Below are 13,185 nucleotides of genomic sequence, written 5' to 3'. Positions count from 1 at the left end.
CATCTGGTGATGTCCATGTGTAGAGTCTTCTCTTGTGTTGTTGGATGAGGGTATTTGCTATGACCAGTGCGTTTTTTTGGCAAAACTCTATTAGTCTTTGCCCTGCTTCATTCCGCATTCCAAGGCCAAATTTGCCTGTTACTCCAGGTGTTTCTTGACTTCCTACTTTTGCATTCCAGTCCCCTATAATGAAAAGGACATCTTTTTTGGGTGTTAGTTCTAAAAGGTATTGTAGGTCTTCATAAAACCGTTCAACTTCAGCTTCTTCAGCATTACTGGTTGGGGCATAGACTTGGATTACTGTGATATTGAATGGTTTGCCTTGGAGATGAACAGAGATCATTCTGTCGTTTTTTAGATTGCATCCAAGTACTGCATTTCAGACTCTTTTGTTGACCATGATGGCTACTCCATTTCTTCTGAGGGATTCCTGCCCTCTGTAGTAGATATAATGGTCATCTGAGTTAAATTCACCCATTCCAGTCCATTTTAGTTCGCTGATTCCTAGAATGTCGACGTTCATTCTTGCCATCTCTTGTTTGACCACTTCCAATTTGCCTTGATTCATGGACCTGACATTCCAGGTTCCTATGCAATATTGCTCTTTACAGCATCGGATCTTGCTTCTATCACCAGTCACATGCACAACTGGGTATTGTTTTTGTTTTGGCTCCATCCCTTCATTCTTTCTGGAGTTACTTCTCCACTGATCTCCAGTAGCATATTGGGCATCTACTGACTGGAGAGTTCCTCTTTCAGTATCCTATCATTTTGCCTTTTCATGCTATCCATGGGGTTCTCAAGGCAAGAATACTGAAGTGGCTTGCCATTCCCTTCTCCAGTGGACCACGTTCTGTCAGACCTCTCCACCATGACCCACCTGTCTTGGGTTGCCCTGCAGGCATGGCTTGGTTTCATTGAGTTAGACAAGGCTGTGGTCCTACTGTGATTAGATTGACTAGTTTTCTGAAATCATACTCACACTTCCCCATTGGAGAAAGAAATGGCAACGCACTCCAGTATTCTTGCCTGGGCTATCCCATGGACAGGGGAGCCTGGTGGGCTACAGTCCATGGGGTTGCAAAAGAGTCGAACATGACTTAGCAACTAAACAAGATACTTCCCCATGGACTCTCAGATTCCCAAAGTAGGGAGCTTCTCTTGGATTTCCTTACCCTCCTCATCCCCAGTAAGACTGAAAATGAGGCAACCCCTCTTCCTGCTTCCAGTTCTACTATCTGGGAAAGATGGGGGGGGAGCCCCACTCCTTATTATTCTACTCCCACCCACCAGCTCCCAGCTTTCCCATCCTTAGGGGTTCATCAAGGAAATTCTGCTTGACTTTCCATAAACAGCCTAAAAGGGCAGCTCAACCAACCTCTGCTCCCCAGGCCTCAGGGACCTTTGACCAGTTCTATTGATCTGGACTCCTGGTCAAGTGCTTGGACCAACAAACAGACGCCATGAGGGCACTGCTGCTCCTGGGGGCCCTGCTGGTGAGCCTGGAGTCAACGGTTTCGGTGAGGACTGTGGGAACCAAGAGGGTTACAATGGGATGGTCCTTGTGCGTCCCTATCACAGCTTTGGCCTCCGACCATGACCTTTCGGCCCAGGAGATTGGAAGTCCTGTTTGGAAAGAAGAGGCAAGCCCATAAAGCCCAAGTAGAGGAGAGAAAGAATAGACAGACTGGTGGCTACGAGGATGTGGCCTGCATTTCTGGGGGAGAGGGAAATTGAGGAGACAACAGGAGAAGTAGAGAGGGGGCTGGGCCTTTGGAGGAAATCTCTGCATTTCAGGGCTGTGAGAGGAAGCTGGGGACTAGCATGGGACAGGAGCAGGCAATGACTTTCTGGCAAAATTCCCTGTCTTCTTCTCTCCCCCATAGACTCCACCTTGGAAAGGCCCCAAGAAGCATAAGCTCACAGAGAGTGATCACACAGTGGGTAAGTAGCCTGGGACCACCTCCAGAGAGAGCCTCGGACAGGGATGAGTCATGAGACGGTGTGCAGATTGTTAGTCTTTGGCCCTTGGAGTGGGAGGGAGAATCCTGGGCAGTCTTCACTCTTACCCCCGGAGTTGTCCGGCTGGCATTCAGACCTGGGTGCCTGCCAAGTGTCGGGTCTGGTGCAAGTGGGTGTTGCAGACCCAGAGTGATGGTGAGCTGTGTGCTCCCTGAGGACAGGTTGGGGCTGTATCTAAGTGCCTGGCCCAGCACCTGCTCTTCTTCCTCAGCTTCCCAGGCCTGTGTCATCCTTACCTCTTCTCGATGTATCTCACAAGCATCAGGCATGCCACACAAAGGCCAGGGCCCCTGATGGACAAGGAAGGATTGAGAGCAGGGCTTTAGAGCCCAATTGCTTCTGAATCCCAGCCTCATCACTCATGGGCTGGGTGGCTCTGGGTCAGTGACTTGACTTCTCCTAGCTTAAATTTCCCCACCTGTAAAACCAAGCTGGTAATGGTAAAACTCTTAAGGTTGCTGAGAAGGAGAAATGAGTCATTTATCCTGGTGAGACATTCAGCCCACATTTTGGTGCATGGTAAATGCTTAAAATATATTGACTTTTATTATCAAGTTTCCTTTTAGGTGAGGGATATCTGCCATCTCCCCCTAGCTCCCTATTGTCTTTATTCTTCTAGACACTAAATATTTACCTAGAGTTGCAAACTAGAGCTTGCTCTGGTAAGCCTGGCCTGGCGGGATGAGACAGTCCCTCAGCATGGCCCTGAGGCCCAGCCCAGCCAGCCCTGACTACCTCATCTCCTCTCTTCAGCACTTCACACCCAGCCAAATAGCTCTTCTTCCTTTAGCCTGACCCAACTTAGCTGCTCTGTCCTTGCCTAGTCACCAACTTAAGGTCCTCCATTCCATTTGGGCTTCCCTTGTGGCTCAGCTGGTAAAGAATCTACCTGCAATGTGGGAGATCTGGGTTCAATCCCTGAGTTGGGAAGATCCCCTGGAGAAGGGAAAGCCTACCCACTCCCGTATTCTGGCATGGAGAATTCCATAGACTATACAGTCGAAAAGAGTTGAACGCTACTGAGCAATTTTCACTTGCTTTTTTTCCCCATTCCATTTGCATCTTAAAGGTCTATCTCAGATGCCTCTCCCTCTTTCTTTACTATCCTGTCCGTGATTTGGCCCTCAGCACAAGTGCCACTATGCCTTTAACAATATAAGCTAATGTATTTCAAACACAGACTATGTGCCAGACTCTCAGTGTTTTACAGACAATCTCATTTAAGTTTCACAACACTCCTCTGAAGTATACACAGTGAGTTCTCATTATTCCTAGCAGTCATATTCTATAAAGTCACCATGAACACTGAATTAGCAAAAACCGTGCCATTACTTCTAGAGGAAATATAGGGTTAGGTTCCTGTGAGCTCTGGTTACATTTTCACATCACCATCAATATATAATCTTGCCTTATGTGTGATTTTGTTTAAAGACACTTTCCTTAATAGATGTTGTTGATTCATTGATATTGAACTCATGGCCAGTGGCACTATTAGCTCACATCTGGATGAAACTTACCTAGTCTGAAATTGTCCTCTATAATATAAATCACAGCCCTCTTGTGCATAGGAACACTGGACCACACTCTAGCACTCCACTTGGCAACCATTTTCAAGCAAAACCATTCACCAAAAACACAAAATTTGAAAATGTGGCACTAAATAGAGTGTGAAAAGGACACTTGTTTACAGTAGGAGCTGAACAAGAAGCAGAGTATCACTTCATTTGACCTTAGCTGGGAATGTGCGCTTCAGGTGACTCAAATTTTTCACCACTCTGTGCATATCCACAAATGATCATGAAAGCACCTTGAGTATCGGTTTGAGGTTACAGATAAATTTTAGTGAGACGTGCAGATAAGCAAACACAGAATCTGAATAATGAAGCTCAATTGTACTATTTTTTAAAAATTATGATAGCAATATTTTTACTGTAAAAACTACAGAAGGTACAGAAATAGAAGAGAAGGAAAAGTTACCCACAATCCACTATCTTCCAAAAACCACTTTTAGAAATTTTGGCGATATCCTTCTAGATTTATTTTTTTATGCATATGTAAAAATACTTGTTAAAAAAATAGGACATGCTGTTTTTGACTGACTTTATTTAAAATTATGAATATCTTTCTGTGCAAATAGACCTGTATCATTATTTTTTTTCATTGTGGTAAAATACACATAACCCAAAATGCTCTACCTCAACCATTTATTTATTTATTTGGCTGCACTGGCTCTTTGTTGAGGCTCACCGGGGCCTCCCTAGTTGCAGAACTTGTGATCTAGAGCACAGGTTCACTAGTTGCAGCACTCAGGACTTAATTGCCCCATAGCTTGTGGGATCTTGATCTTAGTTCCCTGGTTGGGGATCAAACCCATATCCCCTGCATTGGAAGGTGGACTCCTAACCACTAGATCACCAGGGAAGTCCCTCCTCAACCATTTTGAAGTCCAGTTCAGTGGTATTAAATATGATGATACTGCTGTGCAGTCCTTACCACTATCCATCTACAGTTCTTTTCATCTTGCAAAACCTAAACCCTTCATCTTTACTATGTATTATTTTTGCCATTTTAGAGATGAGGCAAGTAAGGCTCAGAATGGTCAAGTAACTTCAACATTCAGCAAGTATTTACTAAGTGCCTGCTTTATGGCAAGCAGTCTTCTAGGCCTGAGGTCTGCAGACTTGTCCAAAGTCACCCAGTTAGTAGTTGGTGGAGTCAGGAGTCCACTCCAGCTGTCAGACTCCAGAACCCAACTCTTAAGCAGGGTGTGGTCTTGAAGGTAGGGCTTCCCAGGTGGCACTAGTGGTAAAGAACCCGCTTGCCAATACAGGAGACATAAGAGACACAGGTTCAATCCCTGGATCCTCTGGAGAAGGGCATGGCATCCCACTCCAGTATTCCTGCCTGGGTAATCCCCATAGCATGCACGCACGGTCTTGAAGGTCTTTTCAAAGGTCTATCTTTTTTCCAACCAGACTGTGAGGGTGGTTCCTGGTCAATGGGGGCATGGGGAAAGGCATTAAAGAGTGTGTTATCCCTGCAGTTCTCACTGTCACCGGGGAACCCTGCCACTTCCCCTTCCAGTACCACCGGCAGCTGTATCATAAATGCATCCACAGAGGCCGGCCAGGCCCCCGACCTTGGTAAGACTACCCAGGAAGGGTTGGAGCAGGGGTCTTCTGTGGACTCTGCCCACTCTTCTGTCCAGGGAACCCTGCTTGAAGAGAGGGGGTTGTGACAGGGGAGGTGAGCTTAGCCCCTTGGGCAAAGCAGGGAAACCTCATCTCTTTCATTTATTGAAGTATAGTTGATTTACAATATTGTGTTGGTTCCAGGTGTACTGCAAAATGATTCATTTATATATATATATATGTATGTATACATGGGCTTCCCTAGTGGCTTAGCTGGTAAAGAATTCGCCTGCAATGTGGGAGCCTGGGTTTGATCCTTGGGTTGGGAAGATCCCCTGGAGAAGGGAAAGGCTACCCACTCCAGTATTCTGGCCTGGAGAATACGTGTGTGTGTGTATGTGTATATATGTTATTATAAGACATTGAAAATAATTACTGGTGTTATACAGTAAGTCCTTGTTGCTTATCTATTTCATGTATAGTAGTTTCTCTCCATTAATCTCATGTTCCTAATTTAGCCCCTCCCTTTCCACTTTGGTAACTGTAAGTTTGTTTTCTATGTCTGAGTCTGTTTCTATTTTGTATATAGATTCACCTGTATTCTTGTTTAGCTTCCACATGTAAGTGATATCATATAATATTTATCTTTATCTGACTCACTTCACTTAGTATATTAACTCCCAAGGCCCATCCATGTTGCTGCAAATGGCAGCATTTCATTCTTCTGCTATGGCTGAGTCATATCCCACCGTGTATGCGCCACCCCCTCTTCAACCACTCGCCTGTCGATGGGCACTTGGGTCACTTCCACATCTTAAGCTTTGTCTCTTTCTGCAGGTGTGCTACTACCCCCAACTTTGAGAAGGACCAACGATGGGCATACTGCCTGGAGCCCAAGAAAGTGAAAGGTGCCATACAACCTTTGGAGTGACCCAGGGCCCTCTCCCCACCCCTAGCTCCTCTCCTGGGTATCATCAGACCCAAAATACATGGGATTCTGGGCCCACCTATCTCCCTCGCCCCCAGAGGGAGAAGTTCTAAGAGTGGGTAGCCTCATTTTGCAGGTGGGTAAACTAAGGCTTAGAAACTTGGAGGGCCAAGGTCAAAAGACAAGCACTTTTGGGTAGGTACTTGGCCCCATCTGTCTGACTCCGGCTCCCTGCTCCTTCTCCCTCTGTGTCCATGTCTCAGACCACTGCAGCAAACACAATCCCTGCCAGAAGGGAGGGACCTGTGTGAACATGCCGGATGGCCCACGCTGCATCTGTGCAGATCACTTCACTGGGAAGCACTGCCAGAAAGGTGAGGAGATGCTGAGGCCAGGGATGGGGGCACTGGGGAACAGGGGCAGTCTCAGACCCACTGAAGAAGTCCTGTGGATTCCCGGAGACTTGGCATGGTCCCGCTTCTCCTTTTGTCCTTAGAGAAGTGCTTTGAGCCCCAGTTTTTCCGGTTCTTCCACGAGGATGAAATATGGCATAGGCTTGAGCCAGCAGGTGTGGTCAAGTGCCAGTGCAAGGGTCCGCATGCCCAGTGCAAGCCACTGGCCAGCCAGGGTGAGTAGATTGGTAGGCAGCTGGGCAGGGACCAGAGTGGAAGGTGAGGAAGAAAGGCTGGACGGAGGCCGGGTGGTGTGCCAGTGGAAGAGGGAGCTTTCTGGGCTGTCTTTGGGCCTAGGGGTGACTCAGAGTGCTCCTTCTCCCAGTCTGCCGCACCAACCCGTGTCTCAACGGGGGCAGCTGTCTACAGGCGGAGGGCCACCGCCTGTGCCGATGCCCGCCTAGCTTCGCTGGACGTTTGTGCGATGTAGGTGAGTTAAGGTCTCTAGGAAGCAGAAGCCCCACCCCCACGTGGGAAGGACTTGCAGAGAGGGAGGAGTGGGAGTGGCGCCGTGGGTGAGAGGGCGGCTGGGGGCGGCGGGGAGGGACCAAATCATCACCTAACGGCGGGGAGCCTCCTCTCTCCCCAGACCTCAGGGCGAGTTGCTACGACCACCGCGACCGCGGACTCAGCTACCGCGGCATGGCCGGCACTACGCTGTCCGACGCACCCTGTCAGTCGTGGGCCTCCGAGGCCACCTACTGGAATGTGACCGCAGAGCAAGTGCTGAACTGGGGACTGGGCGACCACGCTTTCTGCCGGTGCGCGCGTGGGACGCGACTGGAGGTCCCCTTTCGCTCCAGGGCCCTTCGAGGGCTTCTCACGTTCAAAATAGCGCCTCCGCCCCACCTCGTGGTTACAGGAACCCGGACAACGACACCCGCCCGTGGTGCTTCATTTGGAAAGGCGACCGACTGAGCTGGAATTACTGCCGCCTGGCACCGTGCCAGGACGCAGCTAAGCACGGGCATTTCCCCTTGCCCTCGCCGTCGGCTGTGCAGAAACCTGAGTCCACGACCCAGACCCCGCTTCCATCCCTGACTTCAGGTAGTTGGGAAGGGTCGAGCGGAGAGGGCGTAGGACGAGCTGCATTCCAACCGATCGACCTTGGGTCTCCAGGTCCTCAGCCTGGGCTCCTCCCACAGGCTGGTGCTCGCCGCCCGAACAGCCGACTCCTCTGGCCAGCGCAGGCCCCGGGGGCTGTGGACAGCGGCTCCGCAAATGGCTGTCCTCGCGGAACCGCGTCGTCGGAGGACTGGTGGCGCTCCCCGGGGCGCACCCCTACATCGCCGCGCTGTACTGGGGCCAACATTTCTGCGCCGGCAGCCTCATCGCCCCCTGTTGGGTGCTGACTGCGGCTCACTGCCTGCAGAACCGGCGAGTGTCCTCGAGCTCAGCTCCCCGCCCGGAACCCGTCTAGCACCTCTCTCCTATGCGCTCAGCTTCCTGCAACACCCGAACTCGTGCCCTACCTCTCTGCGTCCCCGCCCACCTTTGCCCCCTTCTCCCTTTCAGAGCTTCCCAGGAGGAAGCCGAAACCTATTTGGGGGTTCGGAAGAAGGGAACTCCCACAGGATGCCTGTGGCCCGCTCTGAGCGCGCTTCCTTTTCCCGACCCTGTCCCCAGACCCGAGCCGAAGGAGCTGACCGTGGTGCTCGGCCAGGACCGCCACAACCAGAGCTGTGAGCAGTGCCAGACGCTGGCAGTGCGGGACTACCGCCTGCATGAGGCCTTCTCGCCCGTCACCTACCAGCACGACCTGGGTGCGTGGAGGAGCCCCCACGGGGATCAGGGGAAAGGGTGGGCAGGGCTCGAAGTCCTGGCGTCCCGGTCTCACGCTTCTCCCCGCCCGGGTTAGCTCTGGTGCGCCTGCAGGAGAGCGCGGACGGCTGCTGCGCGCACCCGTCGCCTTTCGTTCAGCCAGTGTGCCTGCCGAGTAGCGCCGCCCGCCCAGCCGAATCCGAAGCCGCAGTCTGCGAGGTGGCCGGCTGGGGTCACCAGTTCGAGGGTAGGCAGAACGGCTGGAAGCGGGAAGGAGGCCTCTGGCCACCGGGGTAGGCAAGACAAGCCTGCAGGTGGACAGGTGGGGCCGATCTGGTGGGTTGTGGGGACGCGCAGGGCCCCTGCCTCTGCACTCTGCTCCATCGGCTTGAAATTCACTGTTGGGGGAGTGGGGGAGTCCCCAGAACTCCTGTGGCGAAGCGGGAGAGCCGCATCTTCTCTGGACTCCCTCTGGGCAGTGGGCTGCAAGGGCTAGTAAAACGCTAGCCCGCGATGGAGCCGCAGGTGGGTTGGATGGGGAGCAAGGTTTTGAGCCACTGGATGGGAAGTGAGGGTGGGGTTCAGAAGCAGTCCTCTTTCCTCCTGGTTCATTCACATCACAGTTCCTCTCTGGCTTCCTGTCTATGAGATAGGTGTTAAAGGCAACTCATTCCCTGTGTTAAAGGCAACTCAGTCCCTCCCGGGCTTGCTGCGAGGGAGACCGGAGATTATAGCGGGTTTGAAAGAGCCTGGTAAAGCCAGGTCCATGTCCTGGGCGTCAAGCGGACTCTGGAGGGGTGTGAGGAAGGTGCTCTCGGTTCGCAGGTGGGGAATATTCCAGCTTCCTGCAGGAGGCTCAGGTACCGCTCATTGACCCGGAGCGCTGTTCCGCCCCCGACGTGCACGGAGCAGCCTTTACCAGCGGCATGCTCTGCGCTGGCTTTCTCGAGGGCGGCACCGATGCATGCCAGGTGAGCCTGGGGCCCCGCTTGGCGCCCTTCCCCAACCCAGTCAAGAGCGGACTCCCAGCCAAGGCCCCTGAGCCGCGTGTCGCTAACCCAGGGTGACTCCGGAGGCCCTCTGGTGTGTGAGGATGAGACCCCTGAGCGCCAGCTCATCCTGCGAGGCATAGTCAGCTGGGGCTCAGGTTGCGGCAACCGCTTCAAGCCGGGTGTGTACACCGACGTGGCCAACTACCTAGCCTGGATTCGGGAGCACACCGCTTCGTGACGGCCCGGCGACTGTCTTTCCCTTCTCAGCAGTTCTGGAATGTCTGACAGGGGGTTATGGATAGGAAGGATTGTTTTCTATTCCCCCCAGCGCTGCCAGCCCGGGGCCAGGCATGGCATAGGCACTCAATAAAGTGCTTTTGAAGCTGCTTGAAAGGTTCAGCTCTTCAAGGTCCTGTTGGGAAATGCCAAGACAGTATGTGCTGTGTGCTTAGTCACTCAGTTGTGTCCGACTCTTTTGCAACCCCATGGACTGTAGCCTGTCAGGGTCCTCTGTCCTTGGAGATTCTCCAGGCAAGAATACTGGAGTGCATTGCCATGCCCTCCTCCAGGATATTTTCCCAACTCAGGGATCGAACCCAGGCAGATTCTTCACCCAAAATAGTATACTGGCACTCAACTTCTTCAGACCCAGTCAGAGAAGAGAATCTATTGAGATCTGATGCAATATTTAAATTCACGTCCAGCTGATATTTACTAAGCCACACTGTATGCCAAACCAGTGCATTCCATGAATATGAAACTAATATTTTAAGTTTACAGAACAGTTCTCAACCTCGACTGTACATCAAATCACCTTGGGGAGCTTTTTGAACCTATGCCCAACATCCACCTCAGGTCAACTAAATCAATATTTCTAGGGATGGGGGTGGGTGGCCGGGTGTTTTTAAAATTCCCCAGGTGATTCTATCTGCAGTGGAGGTTGAGAACCATGGTTAGAGGTACTTAACATTAGGGACTTCCCTGGCAGTCCAGTGGTTGAGACTCCATGCTTCCAATATAGGGGGTGCATTCCCTGGTGGGGGAACTAAGATCCTACATGCTGCTACCAAAAGATTAAAAACAAAAAAAAAAAGGACTCAACATTAAAACAGTGGTGTGGGCTCTTAAGGCTGCTGGCTTGGAAGCCCCTTGATGCTGCTGCTGCTGCTAAGTCACTTCAGTCGTGTCTGACTCTGCGTGACTCCACAGACACAAGCCCACCAGGCTCCCCCATCCCTGGGACTCTCCAGGCAAGAACACTGGAGTGGGTTGCCATTTCATTCTACAATGCATGAAAGTGAAAAGTGAAAGTGAAGTCAGTGAAAAGTGAAAGTGAAGTCACTCAGTCGTGTTCTACTCTTAGCAACCATATGGACTGCAGCCTACATGGCTCTGCCGTCCATGGGATTTTCCAGGCAAAGAGTACTGCCATTGCCTTCTCCGTAGAAGCCCCTTACCCCTGCCCTAATTCTCACTAGGGCAGTGGATCTCGAAGTGTGGTTCCTGGACCGTCAGCAGGGAACTTGTTAGACACGCATTTTCTCTGGCTACATCCCACAGTACAGGATGAGAGAAACTCTGAGTTGGGACCCAGCAATCTATTTAACAGCTTTCTAGGAGATTCTGATACTCCTCATGTCTGAGAACCACATTCTGAGGGTTGAATGGTTATCAGGCCTGAGCGGTCTGGCTGTCCAGACAGGGCACTTTTCTTTTTGTTTTTAAACTCACCAGAGAAGGCAATGGCACCCCACTCCAGTACTCTTGCCTGGAAAATCCCATGGACGGAGGAGCCTGGTAGGCTCCAGTCCATGGGGTCGCTAGCGACTTCACTTTCACTTTTCACTTTCACTCATTGGAGAAGGAACTGGCAACCCACTCCAGTATTCTTGCCTGGAAAATCCCAGGGACTGGGGAGCCTGGTGGCTGCCGTCAGTGGGGTCGCACAGAGTCGGACACGGCTGAAGCAATTTAGCAGCAGCAGCATGCTGTGCTTGATGGACCATTTAAGTAAGAGCTTTGTTTTCGTTGTTGTTTTAGAGTTATTTTGACTGCTGTGCAATTGCTTCAGGCCAACTTTAAAACCGCATCCGGCGATAGGTACAAACGCGGCCCCACCCCCATCCTGTTCTCCAGCGTAGGCAACCCCTGTGTGGCATCACGGTTACCTCAACGTCATAACCACACCCCTGAATACGTCATAGTGTCCTGGGCATTCTAGGCGCATGGCGCAGCTGGACAACGCAGGATAGTGCGAAGCGAGGGGCGCACTCTGAGCCGGAATGGGCGACTGGAAGGGTTACATCAGTGCAGTGCTTCGGGACCAGCGCATCGATGACGTGGCCATCGTGGGCCACTCGGACAATCGTTGCGTGTGGGCCTCGCGGCCTGGGGGCCTGCTGGCGGCCATCTCACCGCAGGAGGTGGGTGTGCTCACCGGGCCAGACCGGAGCACCTTCTTGCAGGCGGGGCTGTGCGTGGCGGGCCGCCGTTGCTGCGTCATCCGAGACCACCTGCTGGCCGAGGGAGACGGAGTGCTGGACGCGCGCACGAAGGGTCTGGACGGGCGCGCCATCTGCGTGGGCCACACGCCTCGGGCGCTGCTCGTGCTCATGGGCCGGCGGGGCGTGCATGGGGGCATTCTCAACAAGACGATGCACGAGCTGATCCATGGGCTGCGCGTGCAGGGCACCTAGCGGGACAGCTAGCCAGTCCAGAATAAAGTCTGACCTGGGCGTGGCAGACTCACACTCGAGTTGTGAGAGGGTGTGGGGGGAATTGCCGATGAGGAAGGTACTTTACTAGATCCTTGCAGAAGGGTGTCTGGTGAGATTCTTATTATGAGTCCAGACGCTTCCCAGTCTCCTAGGCTCTATCTATCTCAGGACCTCCCATGGGTGCCCTGCCTCTGGACTAACTCCCTAGGCCAGAGTCCCAGGGCCTTGGTGCCTCCCCAGGGTCCCTAGGGACACCCAAGCTGATAAGCCGGTAGCCTCCTCAAACCCTGCAACTCAGACCTGAGTATCCTTTCCCACAAAACTTCCACAAGTCTGTGTGAGACAAACTCTAAAGGAAGTCCCCTCCCCACCCTCCCGCACCACTCCCTAAGCTGGGGCCAATGTACTTCTCACCTCCACCAGCAAGAAGCACTAGCAAGGGCTGTGGATGGGTAACATGATGGGGTTGGTAGCTTGGAAAACAGCTCTCTGGCTTCCAGGCCCTTGCATCCCTCGACAACACTTCAAAGCGGGTGGATGTGGGGGTGGGGAGGCAAGTGTTGTAGACCATCACAACTAGATGTGGGGCCCTACAGTCTTCCTGCCCCTTTGGGGTCCAAAGGCCCCAGAGATGTCCCTGGACTAGAGGGAGGAGCTTTGGCATTGCCCACTCTTTACCTCTCCTTCTGCAGAGCTCTGTTCAGGGGGCCCTGTGGGGGAGGAGGAATTGAAAAACTTTGGTGGGCTTAAATGAAGCCTGGTTTACTGCCCAAAGGCAGAGTATAAAGATGGGAGAGAAAGTGACTGGTCTCTGCCCGCTGCACACTGGGGCCCAGGGCATGGCATTTCTTGCCCGTCTCTACCCTCCCTCTCCTTCCTTCAGTAGCCCTGATGGGCACCCCCACCTGTCACTTGGTTTCTAGAGAACTGATTTTATCTCAGAGTAGGGGAGCGAGACAGGTAGAGAGCAGAGGTCAGCCTGCTGGGGTTGGGAGATAGAGGTGCACAGAGCCCTCCTTCCACTTGCCTTAAGGTAGCCCTCAAGGGGCCTCCAGGGAGTTTGAATTGTGGATTGGATTCATTAGGCAGGGTCAGGAGGATTGTTGGGGAGAGCTTGTTGGCTGGCTTTCCCAGGGCACAGCAGGGTCTCTTTCGGAGGGGAGACAGTACTGCTGAGCCCCA

General features: G+C 52.4%; 2 protein-coding genes across 3 annotated transcripts; both read left to right on the top strand.

Moving 5' to 3' along the window:
- The first annotated feature begins 1,452 nt into the window (after window positions 1-1,452).
- Window positions 1,453-9,679, top strand: F12 (coagulation factor XII). 2 transcript variants are annotated; one of them, XM_015095974.4, is made up of 14 exons: window positions 1,453-1,520; window positions 1,887-1,944; window positions 5,066-5,165; window positions 5,991-6,061; window positions 6,345-6,455; window positions 6,578-6,709; window positions 6,859-6,963; window positions 7,123-7,294; window positions 7,396-7,580; window positions 7,679-7,910; window positions 8,160-8,296; window positions 8,392-8,541; window positions 9,120-9,265; window positions 9,357-9,679. In XM_015095974.4, exons 1-14 carry the CDS (start codon window positions 1,464-1,466, stop codon window positions 9,522-9,524), a joined length of 1,824 nt encoding a protein of 607 aa, XP_014951460.2. In that variant the 5' UTR covers window positions 1,453-1,463; the 3' UTR covers window positions 9,525-9,679. The 2 variants fall into 2 exon arrangements, with proteins under 2 accessions (XP_014951460.2, XP_042106302.1); XM_042250368.2 differs by lacking the exon at window positions 5,066-5,165.
- PFN3 (profilin 3) lies at window positions 5,076-12,073 on the top strand. Its single transcript, XM_004008715.6, has 2 exons — window positions 5,076-5,357; window positions 10,205-12,073. Exon 2 carries the CDS (start codon window positions 11,569-11,571, stop codon window positions 11,980-11,982), a length of 414 nt encoding a protein of 137 aa, XP_004008764.2. The 5' UTR covers window positions 5,076-5,357; window positions 10,205-11,568; the 3' UTR covers window positions 11,983-12,073.
- The last annotated feature ends 1,112 nt before the right edge of the window (window positions 12,074-13,185 follow it).

This window comes from Ovis aries, chromosome 5 (assembly GCF_016772045.2).
Source record: "Ovis aries strain OAR_USU_Benz2616 breed Rambouillet chromosome 5, ARS-UI_Ramb_v3.0, whole genome shotgun sequence".
Classification (NCBI taxonomy): Eukaryota; Metazoa; Chordata; class Mammalia; order Artiodactyla; family Bovidae; genus Ovis; species Ovis aries.
This window is presented reverse-complemented; position numbering and strand designations above follow the sequence as displayed.

What these genes read in the sequence shown, in the direction of transcription:
- F12 (XM_015095974.4), top strand. Translation starts at nt 1,464, where the DNA reads ATGAGGGCACTGCTGCTCCTGGGGGCCCTGCTGGTGAGCCTGGAGTCA. An exon ending in CGGCCAGGCCCCCGACCTTG is followed by an intron (nt 5,166 to 5,990) that starts GTAAGACTACCC and finishes CTCTTTCTGCAG; the next exon opens with GTGTGCTACTACCCCCAACT. An exon ending in CACCTACCAGCACGACCTGG is followed by an intron (nt 8,297 to 8,391) that starts GTGCGTGGAGGA and finishes CGCCCGGGTTAG; the next exon opens with CTCTGGTGCGCCTGCAGGAG.
- PFN3 (XM_004008715.6), top strand. Translation starts at nt 11,569, where the DNA reads ATGGGCGACTGGAAGGGTTACATCAGTGCAGTGCTTCGGGACCAGCGC.